Source organism: Barbatula barbatula, assembly GCF_947034865.1.
Source record: "Barbatula barbatula genome assembly, chromosome: 2".
Classification (NCBI taxonomy): domain Eukaryota; kingdom Metazoa; phylum Chordata; class Actinopteri; order Cypriniformes; family Nemacheilidae; genus Barbatula; species Barbatula barbatula.
Genome location: NC_136767.1, coordinates 3,471,927 through 3,495,704, shown reverse-complemented (window position 1 = coordinate 3,495,704; position 23,778 = coordinate 3,471,927). Strand labels below are relative to the sequence as shown.

Here is a 23,778-nt window from a genome sequence, read left to right as displayed (position 1 = left end):
TATTTAAAAAAAAAATAAGTATACATTTTTGAAACCCTAAATGTTTTACTATAAAAACGAATATTTTCAAGAATCGAAAGCTATTAACACAACGGAGGCGACGCCCACATCCATGTGACACGCGCAACACGCGCTGCAAGTTTCTGCATCACGCGAGTTGCGTTTGGACGTCAGACACTTTAACGCAAAACAACGAAGGCGATGATGATGATGATGTTGGCAGACGAAGGCAGAGAAGATTCGGCTCTCCTGTGAAGAGCACCTGCTGTGACAGCCAGCTTTGCTTTGGGGTGTGACGGGTGTCTTTTGTCCTCCCCTGCTTCCATTTAAACGAACCGGAATATGTACGGATTCGGATCTTTCTGGAATTACATTGAATTAAAAAGTTACGCTCGCACATACGCACGACTTCCGCGCACTAGTTGACTGGTGCAAGTGTCCTCTAAGCGGGTTACCCGTGTTCGTCTCCTGGTGCTCGTCTTGCGAAGGGTCCGTTGCGTTTCTGTTCACAGCGAGTGAGCGCGCTCCAAATGCACGCGCTGTTTGATCGCAATTGGAAAGGGCTGGGAATCGATCTGTCTCCGTTGCCCCACGCCGCGAGGATGTTCAGCTGCGTCGGGTGTTTCTGGGTGCTCCTGTCCTCCGCCCTGGTTGCGATCTGCAGCTTTAGTTTTATTTCACCCGCGTGGATTGTGAAGGACCACCTGAAAAACAAGGACTCCGTGAGTTTCGGGCTGCTCTGGCACTGCTCGGAGTCTCTGGATCATATGTACAGATGCTACACCTTCGGCGGGCTCGGCAGATTTCAAGAAATTCCTTCAAGCTCTTGGCAGGTAGGCTGAACATGCGCCGTGGAAACATTGTAAAAAAAACACCGTTATAATATAATATAGCCTGTCTGTTAGATCAACTATACAGTTGTTTAGAAATGATCACAACTGTTGAAGGAAACAGGCTTGAGTTGTGAATCGATCACACACCAGCACATATAACCTTAGATTAGATCCGCTGTGTCACACTTGAAGTAAAGATTGCTTGTATTATTTGACGTACAGTGTGTCTATTCTTATCCACAGAATCTTAGTTAATAATTTATAGTCTAGAAAACACTGACTTCTTCAGTTAAACCCAGTCTCTAACTTAATTGAGTCCATCTGAAAAAAGAGAAACACATCTGCTTTCAAGAAGGCCAAGTTTCCTCAAAACAGGCAGACAATCCTCACACATAGAATTGATTTGTGATCGGTTTCATGCAACAAGTGTCTATTCAATGTTCATAAACTACTTAATATCCTATATTAGAGCACTATAGAGATTTAAATTGAAACAAAGTATAAAGAGTTACGCTTTAGAGAGAAACGTTTCTTGTACATATCCATATTATTACACGGGGAGCCAAGGGAGACTTGATCTTGACCGACCTTCTCCTGATAAAAGCCCAGAAATGTCAGGTTTTATCTAGTTAACAAACTGTGCTCACACAAAATTATAGTGATCTCCAGATTGTCCACAAAATGTGTCTTATATCTTATAAAGCATATCATAAAAGATTTTCAACAATTGGTTTGTTGAACTTGCTGAGGGCCTTTATTTCAATGGATGAATATACAGACACAACAGAAACCTTTCCACTTCACATCACTCAAAGCACTGACGCTTTTCTCTTGTTGCCTTAATACCCTAAAAGCTCTCTCTCTCTCTCTCTCTCTCTCTCCCTCTCCCCCTCTCCCCCTCTCTCCCTCTCTCCCTCTCTCCCTCTCTCCCTCTCTCTCTCTCTCTCTCTCTCTCTCTCTCTCTCTCTCTCGTGTTTTTGATTCATGTATGGATAAAAACATTTGCATTTGAAAGCAGATATTAATAAATTGCATTACTTTGATTTATAGAGCTATTTATATGGTGGACTGGAAAGATGCTTTGCTCAATCTCAAGGATTTGCCGAAAAAGAAAGGGATGGATTTGAGAAAGACGTTTGGTAGTCACGTGTGCACCGCTTCTGCTAAAAGCCTCAGTGCATAACCGAGTGCACAGAACTCAGATTGTTGAGATGCCGCCTCATCATTTATTTATGAGCGTTGTACCCACTGCCATATATGTTGTTTTAGAGCTGAAGTGTTTGATAATGTTACTAAGTGAACTGTAAAAATACCTGACTTGTGTCATTTAATGTTTCAATACTTCGTCATATTCTAGTTTTATGTTTATGCCGTTTTTAAATTGAGTGTATGACGAATGTGCTCATTTTTGAGTTGAGCGATGATGTGAGTTCAGGTTAAGGTTGCGCTACCTGTTTCCCAGATCTACCAGGGAGTTTGTTGGTCTGATGATTAATTGTCTATTAGGGCGATTGTCTGTTTTAAGACTGTTTCATTCAATAAGGAAGATATATCCTTTACAAATGTGAAAATTCTGTAAAAAAACTAGCCTAATAAATTCCATAAGTGACCATTACAGAAATGAAAAGCACTCGAACTAAAACTGAGATATGGGGATGGTGTTTTCGTGCTGTTTAGATGCAGCAAGTCCGGAATCTCTTCAATAAAACTCAACAAATAAAATAAAAAATAAATAGGGATCTAATCTAGACTAAAATTTCAGAGAGGTGGCGTTATGTGTCCGTTTCAGATTTAGACAACGTGAAAGAGAAGGAGTTTAGAAGTTTGCGCTCGGACTCTATGGTCACGCATGTTTAGCTTCACACTGCATACAATTCACGCAACACAACTTTTTATCGTTGCTGTTTTGTACCTAAACTGAGGTGATTTTTGCATTGCAATATAAATGAGGTCAACCCATCAGATAAAGCTGCACATTTCAAGGCACTTCAGTGATTCTTTAAGTAGAACAGTTTGAAGAGAGTTGCTGAAAGTTAGTTGGTATCAGTTAAACTGTTTAATATGTTTATAACTATGTGAATAAAACACATCTCACAAGTTCTTTTCTGGAGTTTACTTTCGGTATCTTTTCCATAAGTCAAACACCGAAACATGATGTTCGTGTGCATTCCTTCTTTTGAGAAAATGAACCACCGTTATGTCTTGCCCTTTGCATTTTGGAGTCATGTGCACGTTTCGTCCCGAGTGATAAGACTTTACAACCACTGCATCGACCCACTTGTTTTACTGTGCCTCTTTTGTGATTCTCCTCGCCTCCATCATCTCCATGTTTTCAAGCCCCTGTGGGCAGGCTCTCTGCTGATACTGTCAGACAGCGGTCGTGACTGTGCTCTCGCTGTTTTCTTGCTCCCAACAGAGCTGATAAAGTCATTTAAAAGAATAATTCTCTGACCGTCATTAACACACGCTAATGTTGTTTAGTACCCTTATGACTTTTTCCCACATGGTCAACTTTCCATTCTAAAGTTTTCTCAAATTTACGATCTTCTTCAAATTCCTTGCCTCAAGATTTCTTGACAGCGACATCAAATGTTGAATCCTGGGTCTTGACTGATCCTGTCAGGCAAAAACCTACACGAAAACGTACCTCAGAGTGAGTTAGATATGGGAAAAGTTGATGAATATTAAGCTTAATATCTAATATTAAAATAATGTGTTATGGTAAACAGCACAACTTATCAAATTACACATTGTTCATATTTTTTTGCAGTCTTTTTAGTAATTTGACGTTACCATATTTCAAAAACATACTGTATAAAATCCAGTAAAAAAATAAATTTTCTGGCAGGTGAATCACCAGTAAAATACACTGAAAAAAAACTTTTCTGAAATTTTATATTTAACCATATAATAAAACTCGAAACATTTGCAATGTTATTTTTTTTTAATTGTATAAATTAATTTTTATAATACAGTGTTGATTTAAAGTTTGTTCTATGATTTTCATGTCCTCTTATATAACAGCGCTCATAGTTGACATGATAGATGTCAGGCTATATCTGGCTGCACTTTTTCATAATCAAGTTAAGATGTCTCGATGCCTTTAAGTGAAAAGACCCATAATCATTAATAGAGCTTGTGCAGTCCGTGTCCCAGTTTCCCATGGGCACGGGTGTGCTGTTGACAGGCTGAGTTATTAGTTCTTGTTCCTCAAGTCGTTCTGCCCTGGGCTGCTGTGCTTGGACAGCGATGAATGCGTGTGGAGAATGTGATGTTCGCCCGCCAGTGAACTTTTTCTCAAGTTGTTAACGGCTCACGTGGGACAAATGACGGTAATAAAGTTGTCATCAAATGTTGGCCTCATTTTAGGATAATACTACCATACTTTACAGTAATAACTTAGGTGTCAATGCGTAATTTGTGCAGTGGACATACAGTAAATGTTGACTCATTGAAAAAACAGGGGTGTGCTTGCCTTTTCCCAGCGGATTTAAAAATAGGATTTAAAAAAATCTCATACGATCACTACATCATGGTACAACTACAGTGGTTTTGCGTAAAACTGTCTCTCAGACACACATGCTTCATGTATTTGTGTGGAGGTCCTTGTGTATTGTATCTCAAGGAGGCAGCGGTAATTTCCTGCGTCTGAACCTGTTAAGAGTTCCCAGCCCGCGGAACCAAACCACAGAAGCTGCGAGTTTTTATCATGGTCGCCACATTGCCATCTAATGAAATGATGGATGAGGCCTAGTTTCTCTCTCACTCTCTGCCTCATTCTTCTACTGAGTGTGTGGAAGAGAGGGAGGCACAGGCGTGTCCCAGCAGAGAGAACCCACATATTAAACTGGCACAGGGGCCAATGGATCAGCTGTCAGGCTGAGAGATATACAACACCCGGGCCCTGTGCGTTTATACAGAGAGCAACACTGAGAGAAAGCCTTCAAAGCTGGTTAAAGATGGTCACTACGCATGACTGAGGTTTTTCTCACTGCAGATGAACATGAGGTTTGCTGCAGACGTTTTTTAATAATCAAATACACAGACTTTAGGCTTGGACCATGTAGCTAAAGTTGGCATTTTTTCAGCCTTAAAGTACTAATGTGTTATCCTTAGCGGCACCTAGTGGTGAGGTTGCAAAGTGCAACAACAGCTCACTCAAACCTCCCTCTTGATGCACTACCCTGGCTGCACAGAACTAAGACGTTGTTGTGTTTTTGCTTCTTGATGAAGGCGGTAACGTATTCACGAAACACACTCTCTAGAGAAGTTTGTCCGTTTAGGGCTACTGTGGAAAAAAACATGGCGCCATGCAAGGGGACCCGGGGATGTTTGTAGATAGAAATAGGTGATGCGAAGGTAATAAAAGTAAGGTCTTTATACACCTCTGAAGACATAGTTATGTACATTAAACAGCATTTCGTCAAAAATGACACACTGGACCTAATTTAATTTGATTGTTTCTTACAGCCATGAACTTCATGGATTCAACCAAACCTGGATAATCGTTACATACGCATTTTTTTTTACTAGTGTCAGCCTGACGCAGTTCTCATTTTCCCGTCCTGCACCGCGTTGTTAAACTAGCAAATGCATTTGCGCTCATTTGTGATCCCATGGGCGTGCTGTTTTAAAAAAGCATTGTTGGCACGTTGCTATTGAGTGGAACTGAAAATAGACTGCGCCATAGCACCTCAAACACAGTCTTAAGTCAAAGGTGCAATATTTTTTTATGTTATTTAAAGAGTGCGTTAGTAGAAAATGCGCAAGCGCAACTGGCTCTTTAAGGGAATGAGAGCTGCGACTCTGATTGGTTTACTGCATGTTCCACCCTCATTAAGAGAATCGGGACAACCCGCCAACCTTTTCTTCCTTCGATAAACTAGCAAAAGTGGATTCCGACATGTCCTGAGTGCACCTGCGCCGTGACCATGCGCTTAGATCGTAAATATAGGTTCTGGATTTGATGGGATTTAATCTGGCTGTGGTTTATATTTAATACACGGCATGTGTTAAAATGGTTTCAACTCTTGTGGGAACAGCAGTGAGAGAATTGTGAACGCAAGAGCTCGGCGTCAGCATCTGTGGCAGAGATATGACGGCAGTTCGGATTGGAAGCCGCACTGGCACGTCAGATAGTACATAACAGAGATTGTGTTCCCACAACAGAGTTCAAGAGTATGATCACACACCTGCTTGACCTACAAAAACGTTACGTACAACAATATAAATGAACTCAACAGACCTTGAAAATCAGTACAGGATGGCGGGTGTTGCACACGTTATGGGTTAGGGCAACATATAGAAGCAGACAGGGATTCATTTTGGCCAGGACAGGCTTACTCCACCTTTAAGTAGCTAGTAATAATAAGATTTTACTTATAAATCTGCACATAATCGTCCATAACACTATGCTGAGAAATAGTTAGCAGTAAACAAGACCTCAAATGGCATGTGAGAAACAGTTGTAAACTGGTTTATATGTGCAGAATGTTCTATTGAGAGCCCGTCTGGTTGGGTCCTTTGGGGCTCTGGCCTAATCACAGTTGTGTCTGTGTGATTTGGTACAGTCAAGCAGCCTTGGTTTGGCTTTGGTTGCATACTATTTTTGGGGCCAAATTCAATGGGTCTGGGATTATACATTTGTCTTGTCTGGCTAGTGTAACAGAGCGATGGCAAACTATCTGAACAAACAGCTGCTTGGACTGTAGAGTTGAGTTTTGATGGATTAAATTGCCAGTCTGGCATTGGATTAACAGAGATCTGCTAAACCATTGTGCCATTTTGCTTCAAATATATCGCAAGAGTTTTTCATCCACTTTTTATGTTGTGACAGCAGCAAGATGACCAAAGTTCTAGACGAATTGCAGGTCCTGTTAATAAATTCAGATATTGTGAAAAATAAATCATCTCTTGGGGATTTTTGCATTTAAATTCTTTCATGTATTACCCAATGATATTTCATGCTCCTTGATTCTTTCTATGCTATAGAAACTATGGTATCGATTTCTTACTTAGTATTTTTGTCTTGTTTTAACTATAAATGTCAAAAAATCTAAATGAGTGAGTTTATGCTTAAAACAAGAACAAATGTCAGTCAGTGGTATAAGAAAAAATAACTTTATAAACTTAAAGTTATTGAAATAAGCTGAATTTTATCTTTATTCAAGGTATTTATACTGGAAAACAACTTTCTTGCAGTGTTCTCAGGTTTTAACACGCCCCATTGCCTAGAACTGGGGTCTGGGGACCCCCCGGGGGCCTCTAGAAAAAAAGTCTACCGAAAATTATTATTGTTTTACTATTGATCTGCTTTTGTGCTACATGCAGAGGTTCCATTGTTCGTATATTTCTAGTGAGTTTTTCTCACTATAGTAACTATTTCCCCCTCAAAATGAAAAATGCTAAAAACACATTCTAATTGAAAAGTTAATCTTATTTTGGGGTCCTTGGCATTATACAGTAACTAACCTATGGTCTAGGACACTTTAAAGAAGATGGCACAACTCACCCCACTGTTAAATATATCAAGAAGAGCCAGGACGAAATCTTTATCATCTTTCATAACTCTTTATCAGCAAAAGCCTTCCTTGGCATTGATTTGTCTTGCCATTGTCATGTTCAAGATCCTGTTAGCAGTGCCACCCGCCTTGCAAAAAAATGTCGGACTTATCATAAATGGATTGAGAAAGAGGGAAGGGATAATAACAGCAGATTGCCTGCAGAGTCCATCTACAGTGGAATAAGCAACTGTGTAAAAATAAAGGTATATAAAGAACAGGTTATACGGCAGGGTTGATATAATGATGGAACAGGTAGAAAAAGATAAACCTTCCCACTCTCTCAGTGGAGGACAAAATGCTGAGTCAGAGCTTTCACCTCACATGATGTCCATTACTTAAACAGCCCGTCTACTTCACAGGACACCCTCTGGGTGCTTTATGTATTGATTTAACCGCGAGCCCAGAACCATTTTTTAACGTAAATGATTGTTCACTTGGCCTGGCGTGTAGGGTACATGCCCTGCTGTGAGCCCGCTCCCATCGGCAGCCATTTGTACATCCAACGAGCAGATCACTCATCACACAACAGACCGAATTGAGATGTTTTGGAAACAAAGAGCGGAAATTGTTATGATATTTTTATGGTTCTCATAAATGTTTGTTCCCCTATACAAACAAAACGAAAACAGGACTTTGATGTACTTTGTAGATGCTGTCAGAACTCACAGCTCCTTTCCCGGTCCTTGCTGTCCGTTTATTGTATGTAAAATGCAGATAGAACAGGTCAAATATTCATTTAGATGTTGTTATGCGTATGACATCACAACCTGTCTTTGGTCTTTTCGGATTAAAATATTGCTGTTATGCTTTTTATTTGAAATAGTAAAACACTCTTTAAGTGGTTGCTTTTTGAACGGCTACTGGCAGCTATGGACCAATCGGCATCTAGGACCAGAGCTATACATTTACAGTTTGGGGGGTTCTAAAGAATAACACCATCCAGAAAATCCGGATCAGTTATTATCAGTTCAGTTTTTTGACCGGATCATCTAACTCGAAACTTGGTTTAGAACAAATGACACACAGGTAGTTGATTGATGTTCGGACTACCATCACACATCACTATGACCTTAGTTATGCACAAAGCGATAAAAACTCCAAAAATATATATTTTACATGAAATTCACCACACATATCTAATGATCTTTATATTTTTATACCGCTTCACCAAAACCATTTGTTTAGGTGATGTAATGTCCTCCTAGCCCGGAGCCCCAGAACCCCAAACTACACCTTTTGAATTAACGGCCCGAGACAGGTGTTCTTGATAAATCAGGATATTGAATTTGTTATTTTTGCCTTCTTGCATCACTTTTATCGAAGGCTTGACTGTAGACATCCAAGAGCTGGTCAGCATTCAGGTGATGCACTTTTAAATAAGAGGGATCTTTTGAGGAAGTATATTATTTTAAGGCTGATGCAACTTCTGCTCAGGGATTTGTAATTCGGTCCATCGTACTATTTGAAAGTGGATGTGCACAAACCTGCAGTTCATTGTTCTTTGTTATTACCTATCGTTTTTATAACCAACAGTTGTGTTTGCGCATCAAGTTAATTAAGTTGAAAATACTTCTCGGTTGAAAAATGTTTTTGCAAATTCACAGAAAATGAGTAAAACTGTGACTTTGTCTAATGTTGATGGTTCAAGGTTGTTCTAAATTAGCAAGCATGTGGAAGTTATTAGCATAATACTCGACCAAACCATCTCCACATAAATCTTTCTACATAACCTTTTCTACCATAAGTTATGTGCCGTTGAAAACTCTCAAAACAATGAACACTGTATTTTCTCTGTATATTAGGCAGTATTATTATGAGGATATACAGTAACACACTATTGCATTAGTCTGAAAGCCATGTGCCATGGTTCTAAATTTGATCCTAATGTGATCCTAGTGAAATGATTTCAAGTGCTGTCAGTCAACTAAACAAATCACGATTAATCACACATAACATTAATGTTTTTAAATATACGTTTACATTCTAATAATTCAAATGAATATAGAAACAACAGATTTCTTTCACAGCATCGTTTTATGAATGAAAGCCAACATTCTGATATTAGTAGCTACTGCAACTGATGTTTCTATTAATTGTATTATTTTTTATTTATTTTAACATTTTGGCCATTCAACAGTTTAATTGTGAGCTAACATCATGTCTAACAGGTAGGAAATATACAGAAATTTTCTCAGAAAAAAGATTTTCTCAGTTTACAGTCTTTAATGCTAAATTCTAAATGAAATACCACGAATTCTCATTTAAGCTACAAAACACACCGAATTCCTCTTTTCTTTTGTTCTTTGATCAACATTAATGACAGGAGTCACAGCAGTAGAACGCAGCCCCTTTAAGACCCCCTTTCCCATTTTCACAACTCTTTGCATTCGTTTAGGTTTTTATTAAAAATGTTGACGTCTGTGCTTAGGAAAATGCAAGACAAAACGTGCTTTCTGGCTTAATAGTGCTGCACTGTCTGACGGATTCTGACAGAGATTCACTAACGCAGCCTTTAGCCTGTAACTGTATACACCAGACTGGACCGCTGTCGCGTTGCATTTTGCGTCCCACAGCTAGAATCTGTTTATCTACACTGAACACGTCAAAGCAACTTTTACAAATCATGCTTAAGTGGATTAAATCCTTTACACGAATAAGAGCGTGATTGTATAATGTAATGCTAGACAAAGGATGACAGAACAAACGAATGCTGCGATTTGAATATTTGTAACGCGTTCATCTGAAAAAAATGTAACGCATGCGTTACCGTTGACAGCCCTATTTTATGCACAAATACATACGCATACACAATGAATGAGAGCTCAAAGGCAAAGAGTCCACTGTCTGTATTGACTGCTGTTGGTGATGATGATGTAGAATTGTTGTATTTTCAGTTTACATCATCCTCATCATCAGTCTTGATCCGGATCAGTTTAGCGAGTGGGGTTACTGTATATTTCAGGCAGCACATGGGAGCTGCGGCAGACAGGAGCGCTCATGCATAAATGCAGGAGAGAGTTCACAGAGTGGGTTAATAGAAAGTGGCTGAGCAACTAACTGCCTCTCAGTTCCACAGACTCTTTTCTCATCTTTTCAACTGGAATGTAACATTGACATTTTTATTTCGTCTTTTCAAAACAAGCCGATTGTAATAAAATTCAGCTTTAGTGTTTTGTTCTTTTTAATAACGGTAAATTGTCAGTATTACATGAAACGTCGTGTGAGCCGACACAAGGTGAGAATATCCAGTAGAGGAAGAATCCGTCAAGAATAAGTCCTTGAATGGAAACGCTGTCCTCTGGGTCAAAAAAGCTGTTGGGAAAGTAGATAGTTCATGTTTTTGATGAATACTATATCATGATTCATACTGCACTGCATGTTTTTTCTGTTTACTACTATGCACCGATACAAAATTTCTCCACCGATTCAGATTATTCAGAGTGATGCCGATACAGATTCTGAAAATTAAGATTTCATTACTTTCTGAATGTTATTAATTCATATAATGACTATTAATATTGAACAGCTAACTTCTATATGTTATATATGTCAATGAGGTGACACTTACGTTTTTTGTGACCCTGTGATTTAGTTAAAAATAAAGTTGCAAATGACTTGCTTACATTCTCTTTTCTTAGGACCAAGATTGAAATTCTGTTTTTAATTCATTTTGAGGGATTAATTGGGGAATGATTGCAGAAATGTCCATGTGGTGTAGTTTAAAAACGATGAAAGTCGAAAATAAAGCACCATATTGTCACAGTTCACAAAGGATGAAACACAGAAGAGGTTAGAATGTGAAAATCTCTTTATTCATGCAGTACATCTGATAGCATGAGGGAAACTCCTGAACAACACGGAGAATACATATAAGAGATAGCTACGTCAAAGGCTTATCCAAAGTGTTCCCAAGTAATCCACAATGTCCCGCCAAGAGCGGTAAATAATCCAGACGACCTCAGATTCGGTGACTATACGTTCCTAGAGTTCTTTGAAGGAATATCCAAAGGGTATGAACCTCAAGATCAGCCGATGAATGACTGTGGTGAGTGTGTTTATATAGAGCAGGTGTTCAGTATTCCGGTGATTGGGGTTGAAGTTGAGTGCCGGGTGGATTCGTGACACATATCAAATAGGTTGGCGTAATCTATTAACGTTAGTCCTATTTAAAAGTAAATACAAGTAAATGAAACACCATTGTTTTAAATATTATAATTAATTTGGGGAATCATGTGAGTGAAGTCAAATTCACGTGTCAAGGGGGTGTAACCACCATTTAAGGAGCAATTTGGTAAAATTATGCAAGAAGACGTGATGGGAAATGAAATCACAGAGAAGAACCCCTGGTGCAACTAACTGCAAAGGTTATAAGCTCTTTTTAAAAAGTGAGATCATTTGTCATGTTTATGGTGTGTCAGGTATTCTTAGGTATGCATGTCAAATGGTATGACCCCAGAAATAAATTGATATTTAACTTAAAACATTTCATTTGAAATATTCCCATTAAGGACATTTGTGTTTACGGTGTCCATTTATTCCTGTCAAATTAGATTTTAAATTGAAATGTCTAATAGTGTAACCAGTTACACCATTGGACGTCTATAACAAACCTTCCTGTTAGGGGCCAATTTAGTCAAATAGCACTAATTTAATTTTCATTAAAGATGTAATATAAACTAAACTGCTATTTTGAACTTTTTTCAAGTGTTCAGTGTTATATTTTTTGAGAAAGTGGTGCTTTATTCACAACTTCAGAATTAAAGCTCTGAAAGTCCAATATAATTTATAAAAAATTATATACTTTTGATTATGTTCCTTAACATTAAAATAAATATTTAGCTTTAAAGGGATATTTCACAGGCAAAACTAAATTTCCCCATGTTTTATTCACCCTCAAGGCATCCTGACTGAATATGACTTTCTTCTTTAAGAATAATGCAGTCAAAGTTATAATACCACAAATCATTTTACTTCCAAGCGTTAGAATTGGAGTGAATGGGCGTCGACTTTTTGAAGCTCCAAAAAGTGCATCCATCTATCAACTACCAACTACTCGACATGGCTCTGTGGTCTTAACAAAGGTCATGTGAAAAATGACAGTGAAGAAAGCTCCAGCGCAGAGGAGACAACGTCCTATTGGAACAAAATAAAAATTTTCGGGTTTGTCACCAGAACGTATGACACGAGTGCGTCATTTGCCGGAAAAACAAGCCTTGGTTTCAAGTGCAGGAGAGGGATAACGGAAGCTAGACATCAACGTAAATAGAGTTGTCAATATGGACTTTTCTCTTAAACAAAGGCAATGATTTGCTTCAAAAGACCTTTTGTTAGGACCACGGAGCCATGTCGAGCAGGTCTTTTATCAATGGAGGCACATTTTGGAGCTTCAAAAAATGTCTCCCCATTTACTCCCATTCTACCGCATGGAAGAAAAAACATAAGTGGTATTATAAAATTATTCTTCAAGAAGAAAGTCAAATTCGGTTATAATGCCTTGAGGGTGAGTAAAACATGTGGAAAGTTTCTTGGCTAAAGTATCCTTTAATTATTAATAAAAAAAATTATTGAATATTGTCCAAAAATAATTTCGTATTTCTTCTATTTATCTTGCCAATTTTTTCACTGTTGCATAAACTGAATGGTGAAAATGCTTTTTTATGTTGTCTTGATTTTCAATATAATAAAACGTAAAATAAAATTGAGCAAAACAAGTAGGCAAAATAAAAAATGTGTGTTAGCCCCCTCTCCATTCTTGAATAGCATATATTAGGCCTATAACTGACTGTGGAACAAATGTACTGTACTCTGTACCCCTACAACAACAAAAAACTTCATTAAAAAGTTTCTTTCAACATTATCAGCTAAAAAAATCTTTCTCTGACACTTTCAAATGCTCCACACACTAAAGACATGTTTGCTGCATTAATAAAGCCTCTTGCTCAAACTTAAAGTAGTTGTTTACTTCAAAATCTTTTACTTCAAAATCACTCTTATCATCTCAGATTTGACTTCCTTTCTTCAGTTCAGCATTGTTTTTTCTTGTTTACATTTTTTTACTTTATACTCTATACATTATATTATAAATAATATTACAGTATTTATGTGGCAGAAACAACTAGTGTAAACAACTGTTAACAAATATGATAAATATGTTAAAATTTGGCGGCATGTCGGCTACATACTCGCATGTCTCTTAACAAAACTAGTTATGACAACTGGTTTCAAGACATGTGCGAACCAAATAGATTTGAAGTTATCAGTGTGCCGCCATAGAGTATTTGGAACAGGAATGTGACTCCTTAAAACGAAATCGTGAAGCATTGAATCATGAGGTTCCTAAAGATTCTCTGTGCATTCCCCATAATATGAGCGCAAAATGTGGAAGAAAAAGCTGCCGAGGGCTGCATCAGTAACCCTGTACCATTACACAGCGCTTGTAAACATGTTTGTTAATGTGTGTAAGTGCCGATTCTCACACAGTGATGTGTTGTTTGTTTGTATTTATCCTCCACCAGATGGATCTTGAGGAATCTCGCCATCCTAACGGAAATGTTTTCTTCCTCACTTAATATATATATATATATATACAGTATAACATACTTTTATTAATTCATTTTCTCTGTCTCCTCTGGCAGTCTTTTTTGTATAACGCTAATGTGTTTTTACATTTCTCTGCGTTTTATCATGCGCCTTTGTGTCTGAAGATGTCTTTAGATGGTACGAGACCGATATTCATTGTCTTCAACAACATATAAAGAAGATTAAACCAGCCACTCAGCACTGAAGCATCATTAGTAAATGCCTCCAGACCTCAAACGCTCTCATTTTGATGTATTATTTACGTCCCTGCCGAAGGGATGGAAGACCGCGTAGGCGCGTACTGTAAGAGAAGCTCTGAAAACAGGGATGGGGGTGTTTTATCTTTTATCTCTTGCTTTTATCCCCACACTCAAACCCCCCACAGGATATTAGCGTTCATTGACATGGACTTTATGTCCAGTGTACAAGCAGAGTGGGCTAATGGAGTTAAAGCTCAGGGCCTTTTGTGTCTTCTTTACTAAAGCAGATATAAGCTCTGTCCTGCATTTATTCAGCTTTTTTACCATATTCATAAAATTGTGACAATATTTCTGAATAACCATGCAGTCAAACCTATGGCAGACAGAACTATAGTGTTATATGGCTCTCTGGTTTACTTGATTGTGATTGGTCAGTGATGGCATTCTGCAGAGCAATGTTTTTGTATAAAGACTGCTAAACTGAATTAACGACTGTTGTCCCAGACAATGGCTTTCCTATATGTGGGTTCATTTCATGTCTCTAAAATCACTTTGCGGTCTCTTTCTTCATTCTTAATGCAATTATTTAGGCACAAATCACACTTTTTATGGTTTCTTTTTTCATTGAAATGGTAAGTAAATATCTAATATGTAAGATAGTGTAAAGTCGGAGAGAAAATCTATATCCGTCTGCTACTTACGGTATACTGTACAGTACAGCTAAAAAAACCAGATAAGGAAATGGACCTTAAAGACTTAGTAATACAAATTCTGTCATTATTTGCCTCTTGTCATTTCAAACCTGTATGAATTTCTTTCGTCCGCAAAACAGAAAAGATAGTAAAAAAAATTTACTACTAAATAGTTGTAATAATTTATTTATTTAACATGCTTAATTTATATAGAATTTTATATAAAAGTATATATAAAAGTCTATTCCTACCTAATTTTTTTATTATTTTTAAAGACGTATCCTATTTGTTAAAGGTCTGTTAGTGTTTGAAATGTGATGCTAAACTTTGTGAAACTTCGTTCATTTAAACTGGGAGTGTTTTTCTGGATTCCTTCCAAAGCTTTATTTTCTGAGAAATGCTTTGAAATTTCTCTTCAGAATGTCTGCCCGATACCGTTTTGACTTTCTTCCCCCTTAAGAGATTGCATAACAGCTTTCTTGAGTCCACCTCCAACAGTAGTATGTCCTCAAATACCACATCCACCCACAGCGGTTCGATGATCACCCAGCATGCAATGGGGCTAGAGTGCCTCGTAGGCCTGACTGAAGTGCACCGGTTGTGTCCATAAAGGTAAAAGTTTTTCTTGCTGGGATTAATGAAGCCTGAATGATGGAGCGTTCAGCAGACGAGTGTGTGTTATAAATAGCCGCAGCAGCCTTTTATTTCAGTTAGTGATGAGACGATGACATGTTTGCTTACTGTAGCGTGTTTGTTTTATAACACTTTCTGAGAGTTCACTCATGGGCAGAATTAACTGGAGAACAGAAGCGTTTTATCAGTTCAGTGAATCGCACGATTCCTTTACGTGTTATATCATTATGGACAGGAAGGATAAGGTGCTGTGGTTTACCTTTTTGCTTGCTTTGGTCTTTTTGTGCACTATTTTTCAGTTTACATTGTTTAAAGATGGGGTAACACACACAGTTATATTTTTTAAGGCTTTTTGCATTTTTATTATTTAGAGGATAGTGGAGAGAGACACGAAGTGATTGGGAGGAGAGAAGTGAGTAGGATTGGGGAAGGACGCCGGGCCTGGACACAAACTCTGGTCTCCCAGGGCACAGTTGTGCCTTATGTCTGGAGCATTGTCCATACGGCCACAGGCTCCGACTACCTATACAGTATTATTGCATACTTCGTGTATTTAGTTTTAGTGAGGACGGAACTACAGCGAGAGCACACAATACATCATTGCATTATCCATTTGTGTTGTTTATATTATGCACGTACGTGCCGATTGCCAACAAAACATAGACATATGACTCCGTTTGACTTACCGCGTGCGGTTCATGCCCGGCATCTTTTAGGACTGGGGCCCGCGCCATCTATCAGTTTCAAACCATCTCCAAAACCAGCGTTATATCCACCATTTATCACTTAAAACACACCCGAAGTGAAGCGGCTTTGATGGGCTTGCTGCTGTGTGAGACATTAAGTATTGTTACGTGTTGGTCAAATGACAATACATATTAACCAGTTGGTTTTAATAGTTTTACATGATTGGTATTCATGTTTAACTATAACTGTAGTGTTTATATTATCTTATGTTCCACAATGTTTATTGTCTTTCCAGAGTGTGCAGAAGTGCAAAATTAATGACAATATCTATCCACCAATGAATGCGACGTTGTAGTTATTATTAAACATTCTATTGAAAAAAATATGTAAATTGACAAATCTATATTAAATTCTTTATTCATCAATTTAATCTTTGAAATGAATGTCATCCCAAAATGCATTATGTTTTCCCTCCGCTTCTAAGCATCCGTTCAGTCTATTATTTTCTGTATTGTCTTGTGTTCTGTCTCGGTTAACTAGACTTTACAAAACGGTGGATCCATCTCATTATTATGAAACCATTTAGGCCATAATAAGACGTTTCATCTAATTATTATGAATACAATTTTAAAGAGCATTTCAAACTCAATATGACGATCTGTCGTATGCTTTACTAATGGAATTGCAATAGAATACTAACATATTTGTAACACTTTACAACGTGGGATTTGTTAACATTAAGCATTAGATTACATGCATTTGTTCATCTTTATTTTCAGTATTTACAAATATTTTTTAAAACATTGAACATGAACCACAAACTAACATGAACAATTGTATCTGGCATTAACTAACAATAAACAAGAATAATAATGCTGACAACTGTATTGCTCATTGTTGGTTTGGTCAAAATCAAGTCAAAAGGCTGAATAAGGATGCGCTGCAAGAAAGTTTTACCCCTGCGTGGCCAAAGATGTTCTCTTTTCAGTCAGTTAAAAGGACACTCTGTGGGCTTTATATTGCGGGAGTGAGCTGGCCTGATAGTTTGATGGGTTGCCCAGACAGTAAGGCATTAGAGCTGGAGTTCACAGAACGGATGTGTGCACCAGAACTTGGCTGTTGGCTTTCGGTTGGACTCGACTCAGATCCGTTTAACACAACACCATGTGGGGCTCTGCGAGGTCTGCTGCGCACAATGTCTGCAGTGCTCAGATGGCTGCATATATGAGTGTGAGAACACAGAATGGAAAAGTCATGCTCTGCAACGCCCTTGAGTTCTTATTTTAGTTTCTAGCCTTGAATTTGGGAGAGGGATGTTGGCATAAATAAGTAGTTACAAAAGTACACACAAAGATGTTCATGCACACAATATTGACCTCGGCATCCACTCATGTCACATTAAGACCAGACTATAAAACAAAGCAGGCAACACTTTTCCTAATACTGGTTTTGGTTAATGGAGCTATTTTATGCGGATGAGTACAGCAAACGCCTCTTTAGTGCAGGGGTTGAATTTGACCTTTGACCTTTTCCTTTTTATAATCTAATAATCCCAAAGCGATTGTGCACGGGCTTGATGAAAGAGGCAGAGGTCAAACAGATGTGAAAACAAACTGTCAAAGCAAAGCGAGAGAGCAAAGTATTACATACAGTACACTTTCAAAGTTTCATGTTGTGGTACACTTGTACAGTGTTATGCAGTGTGAGTAATAGAAAAATATGTAAGAAAAGTTGTCCGTCGGATAGAGGGATATTAAGGAATACATCCAAATCTACCATCATATCCAAAGTGAATTATATGAACATGTCTTCATATCTTTTTGGTAGTGGTGAAGCCAAAAAACAAGAATTGACTAGAAGTTAAATTTGAAAGTAGAGAAAACAAGAGAGAAGGTGAAGGAGAGAGATAATATATAAAATATTGAACGTTTACGCGAAAGTGAAACCCGAGTTAAGCTCCATTAGCAATAAGTATGAAAAATGAGAGCGTGGCTTTGTGGGTTCCTGGGTTGTTTTGATCAAACGTGTCACATTTCAGTCACATTAAAATGGGAGGGAACTTTCCGGCGCATCCTCTTAGCATGACAAAACGTTTGCGTTTTTTCCTAACAAAGGGTCAGTGTAGTATTACCTTTTGACTTTCACGGAATGGGAAGAGTTCCCCTAATCGGGAATGTTATGGGAAACTTCAGGCACAAGCGAGGAAACCCAATTCCCTGATTTGCATTCCAATCTGATACAGGCTTCAAAGACCTGTGAAGAAAAAAACGATTATTTAGTCACAGTATCGGTTAGAGGAGAAAAGAGCTTCATTAATTATAGATCACAGTTCTTCATCACTCCCTTCCCTCCCTTTTAACTGCAAAACATTTGGACTTTGTTGGTAATTATCTGGCAATTATCATAGATAGATAACAAACATTTGGGCTTGTTTCACATCAGGCTAATTTGAATAGACTCCCTTTTGACTTTTTGGTAATTTTCTGATTAACCAAATGTTCGGCTAACATATTGATGTGTTTCATACAGACAGGGTCTGCAATCTTCCCAACATCTTTTAATATTTTTTTACACGTTCAATAAGATTAAACCGATTTAAACAGTGGTTCCCAAACTGGGGGGCGGGACCCCTAGGGCAGCGCGGGGTCTTTACAAGGAGGGGCACAACTAGGCTTAAGTATTGTCTGTTGTGATTCCCAACATTATAAACTCAACTGCTTATTACTATTATAGCATTATTTTTCATAATATTTATTTATATTTAGTTTCTTATCTTCCTACTGCACTTGTACTTCCTCCGCATGTACAAATGAAATCATATTATATTGAAATCAAAGCAATATAATTCAATAAATACTATATGAGTTTCAACTAGGATAACACATAAAAGTGGGTGTATGTAGGAGGTGGTGATACGGTGGGGCTCGAAAACATGTTTCTCTACATAAGGGGGGCCGGGCAAAATAAGTGAAGTCAATTTAAATTGTACATACAGTATAGGAGGAGAGAGAAAGAGGAGAGCAGAGGCGTGATGTGTTGCTGAGTCCACAGAAGAAGAGAGATTGGTGGAGGATGCAATGGAACGGTGTCACAGTCTCTGATGATTGATGTTTATGAGGGTGTTATGGCACTAATGCTTCCTTTTGATGAGTCTCTACAGGAGGAGCAGGAGTTTTGACATGCCAGCGACAGACTGTTACACTGATTGGTGGGACTATCACTCATCTGTACAGGAGATGAGGGAGGGCTGAAATAAAGTAGCGTCCATGCCGGTCAGGACACTTTAATATTGCATAGACTGTAAGACTTTGCTGATGCAAGGTCTTTTTGTGGCGCACTTAGGATGCACTTTCATTAGTTGCATTAGCTTTCTTTTAAAGTTAAGACGGGATCGCTTGCCATGTGCTAAAGGGGTCGTATCATGTGATATCAGTTTAAATAGATATTTTGAAATAAAAAGGCTTTATGCACTTTGGAAACAAAGTTAATTTCACAATATTCTGATGAATTGCTACTTAAAGTGGGTGTCCGCCTCTCTTTGTCGCCATCTCTGTTTGTAATTGCTACTGCAGGTGATGTGCTCTCGCTGGTTGACGCGTGGGCCTGCTCTTCCTCTCGCTCTAGCTGCGGATGCTTTCCGGGAGAATGAGGGACTAAGAAAAGTTGTTACGTAACAGAATTTTATGTTCGAAAAAAAACGTACGAAACCTATACGAACCTTGAGGAAGTGTATCGAGGACAGGATACTACGTCATACGCCCAACTTATGTTGTTATGTTGACCATGTTAAGCATGAGAAGCCAGCACGCTTAACATTGTAAAGAGGTCAGAATGCATGATACACTGTTGAATCCCCCCCCCTTTAAATACTTAGTTAATGAACTCAACTCAAATTGTACTCAATTGATTGGGAATCATCACTGTCGGGTGGAAACTTTTTTTTAGGGAAAAAACACTGCAATTTGAAAATAATAAAAAAGTCGACATTCTTTTTCTAATGCTTTTCTTGATGTAGTATTTGCCAAACTCACAGAACATTTACCAACAAACATGCAGGAAAAAATTGTGATATTGAGATGTATCGTATGAGATTTCTGCCTGACAGCGACAATATATACATATTTCATAAGAAAAGCCCCCCCAAAAATAGGGACATACTTGTGCATTCTGTAAAACGGGTCACACGTTCTGGTGACATGGCGCATCGCTAACATCGCTGTTAGGATTGTGACACTTTTCTGATTTTGACAACGATTATTTTCTTATTTTTCAGAGTTATTGCTGCTACTATAGCCGCTTTTCAGGCAGGCAGATATGGTTCGACGAGTTTTCCGGTTTGGTCATGTGACATTCGACACACAGTGTAGCCTTTTTTATCCCATAAAAATGTAAACTTTGAACTTTTCCTAAATACATGGACAAATATTAATGTCGTATTGCTTAAAAGTGAATATGAACTTGTTTTCTCTGCAGTATTTGAAATACAGAGCATCTTTTCCGTTCCAGCTTTCGTTTTCTGCAAATAAATGCAAGTAGAAACAATATATGTGTTTTTTAATTTGTGAGAATATTGTTAGTAGTTCACAAAATGAAACACAAGTGTGACCCTGGATCACAAAACCAGTCTTAAGTAGCATGGAAACATTTTTAATAAAAGCCAAAAGTACATTGTATGGGTCAAAATGATCGATTTTTCTTTTATGCCAAAAATCATTAGGATATTAAGTAAAGATCATGTTCCATGAAGATATTTTGTAAATGTCCTAACAAACCACACATCAATAGAAAGCTCAATTATCCATAACTTTCAGATGATGTAAAAATCTCAATTTCGTAAGATTGACCCATAAGACCAGGGTCACGAATGACCATACACCTATAACGCATACCTATAAATAGTCAATTCAGAAAAACTCGTCAGTGATGCTGTATATCATGAATTAAGACCTCATTTACATCTGGTATCTGGTCACATGAGACACAACTGTGTCAGTGAACTGCATCTCTTGTGACCGCATTTTGAGTCGAAGGTTTTGTATTTCATCCCAGCTTATATTAATCACTATTTCACTATATTAACGGATGTAAACGATGATCATAACAACACCTGCACTATAAAAACCGGCTTAATGAATGTCGGACACTTCGTGCACTTAACAGTCACACATCTCCCTGTGTCAGAAGGGGAGGGGCAAAGCGTGCTAATGATACCGGCAACACATAATTTGCATTTGAAACATAATTACCCTCCACCTGTAATGGCAAATGATTCTGTGCTGCAAAAAAATCTGTTCCACTCGAGATAATACTGGCCTTCAAAAATAAATGAAGTCTACACCTTGGGACTCAATTATAGAGTTCTAACAGAGGTCAGAGTGACCAAATAGTGGTATAGATTTGTGTGCTCCGCCAACAGTGGATTTGTTCCATATGCACTTTGTAACTGCTTGATTTGAGCCTTTTTTGAAATAGATGTTTTCAAAACGTTTCATTGAGTGGATAAAACCTACAATAACTGTTATGGTTGTGGACAGAACCCAAGCGCAGGCAGACATGTGTCGAACAACAAGACTTTATTTCAAAACAAAGACCCTCGATGGGGAAAACATGAACACAAACAAGACTGAAAACTAAAACTTCCCACAAGGGGGACAAAACAAACAAGGTCTTAAGAATAACAAACTAAGTCCACAAACTTGAGTCCAGGGAACAGGAACACGGGTAATCCAGACAGACGAAGGGAAAGTGTGCAAAGTGTGCAAAATGAACCGACAAGAGACAGAGGGAAACTGGGGCTTGATAAAGGGAAACACTAACAAGGACTGATGACAGGGAGAGTGGCGGCAGGTGACATGGATAAAACACTAAGGGAAAGCTAACAGGAGGATAGCACGAGGCAGGTGAGGGGACTGAAACACTAAGGGAAAGATGGATCAGGGCTGGAGACCAGACTAACACTAATGGACCGCTATCCGGGGAAACAAGGGGGCGGGACTAAAGGACGTGACACCGGAGAGAGAGCATGGCTTCTCAAACCAAAACAATGCTCTTTCTCCACACAAAACACATGGGACTGACATGATCCTGCCACAAGACTCGAAAACCAAGACAAGGAGAGGCAGGATCATGACAATAACGTGAAGAAAGGTATATAATATGTTTTGAAGTCTGAAGGACTTTATTTCATTAAGACTTTATAAGCTCCCTTTTAATTGGCACTGCCCACTTTACCGCTTAACTATAGCTAAGCCAGCTTTGGACCTGATCCACACACACACAGACAGTGTTGGGATATATGAGAGAACACTTCACCATGGTAACAAGACAGCTTCGACCTTGATTTTCAGTCTGTAAGTGCAGATTCCTGTGAATGTAAAACCTTGCAGAATAATAAGCCAGATCCTTCAGCTTCTGCAGCCGTTCTAATACACTGACGATTGAATGGGATGTTAGAGGCATCTGGGCGAGTCTTTAAAATGGATTTGACAGGTGCATGAACCATTCCAGTTATTTTTCATAATTTTCCATGTCTTAAAGAGACAGTTCACCCAAATATGAAAATTCTGTCAGCATTTACTCACCTTATGACATTTGAAACCTGTGTGGCTAATGCGGATTCAGACGGTACGGCGGTGAGCGGCGGAATTGCCGCGCGGCAGCCGCCTTTCTCTAGTTGAAGTGCTCAGTCTCTAGACGCGTTGCGGTGTCGAGGCGGACGTTACCATGATTACAACCAACAAAGTCCAACTTGTATTTGCTAAAAACGAAATAAACAAATAATGACGAAAACACAGAATTTATATTTGTTTTAATTTCACTTTCTCTCTTCAATGTTTTAATAAACATTTTTCGTTTGGCCCTAGCAACGTTTTTCTTAAATCGATTTGCCTGTTGAGCGTCATCACATGCACCTGCATGTAAAACATTTGTCGGAAATACGATTTTGCATCTGGTAAGCCAAGTAGGCTAATCTGTATGAGATTTTCGACGTATCGTACCGCTCTGGGAAGTCAATAACCGTTAAAACTATCTTTTCCTACATCTTTTCAACGTTCGTCTACAAGATGAGTAAAATGTTAAATGATTGGCTGGTAATAATCTGTTCATTGATTAGTTAAATACGACACAAGTAAACAAAATATTAGAAGCAGGATTTTGGGTGCACAAGCACCGATTACGCACCGCCTCCACTCCGCCAATGAAACCGCCAATGAAACCGCAATGAAATGCCGCTAATCGCATGTTTCCCATTGAAAGTTTACTGGGCAAACGCGACTGCCGCGTACAATGTGAAAGGCCCATAATTCCTTTGCGGACCACTGGAGACATTTTGCAGTGTATAGCCTACAAGCTGTTCTTTTTTAAACAATGACTGGGACCAGTGGACATTAAGGTTCGAAAAGGACAAAGACGTACCATATAGACCACTTTGCAAGATGTAAAACCTGGTCCTGAAGCACTTCCGCTGTTAATCGATATCTATTGTTAGTACTTTTAAAATCTTACACATATAATTATATCTTAAAGATATTTGTGTAACATTTTATAAAAATATTCTGTTGGTTGTACTTTGTTCAAACGTTTGTGTCGT

General features: G+C 38.4%; 1 protein-coding gene across 1 annotated transcript in view; it reads left to right on the top strand.

Annotated features, from left to right (window-relative positions):
* The first annotated feature begins 203 nt into the window (after window positions 1-203).
* Window positions 204-23,778, top strand: part of lhfpl7 (LHFPL tetraspan subfamily member 7) — an 81,515-nt gene continuing 57,940 nt past the window's right edge. Inside the window, exon 1 of the mRNA XM_079473742.1 lies at window positions 204-833. Coding sequence (XP_079329868.1) covers window positions 531-833 — 303 coding nt within the window. The 5' untranslated portion in view covers window positions 204-530. The remainder of the gene's footprint in view (window positions 834-23,778) is intronic.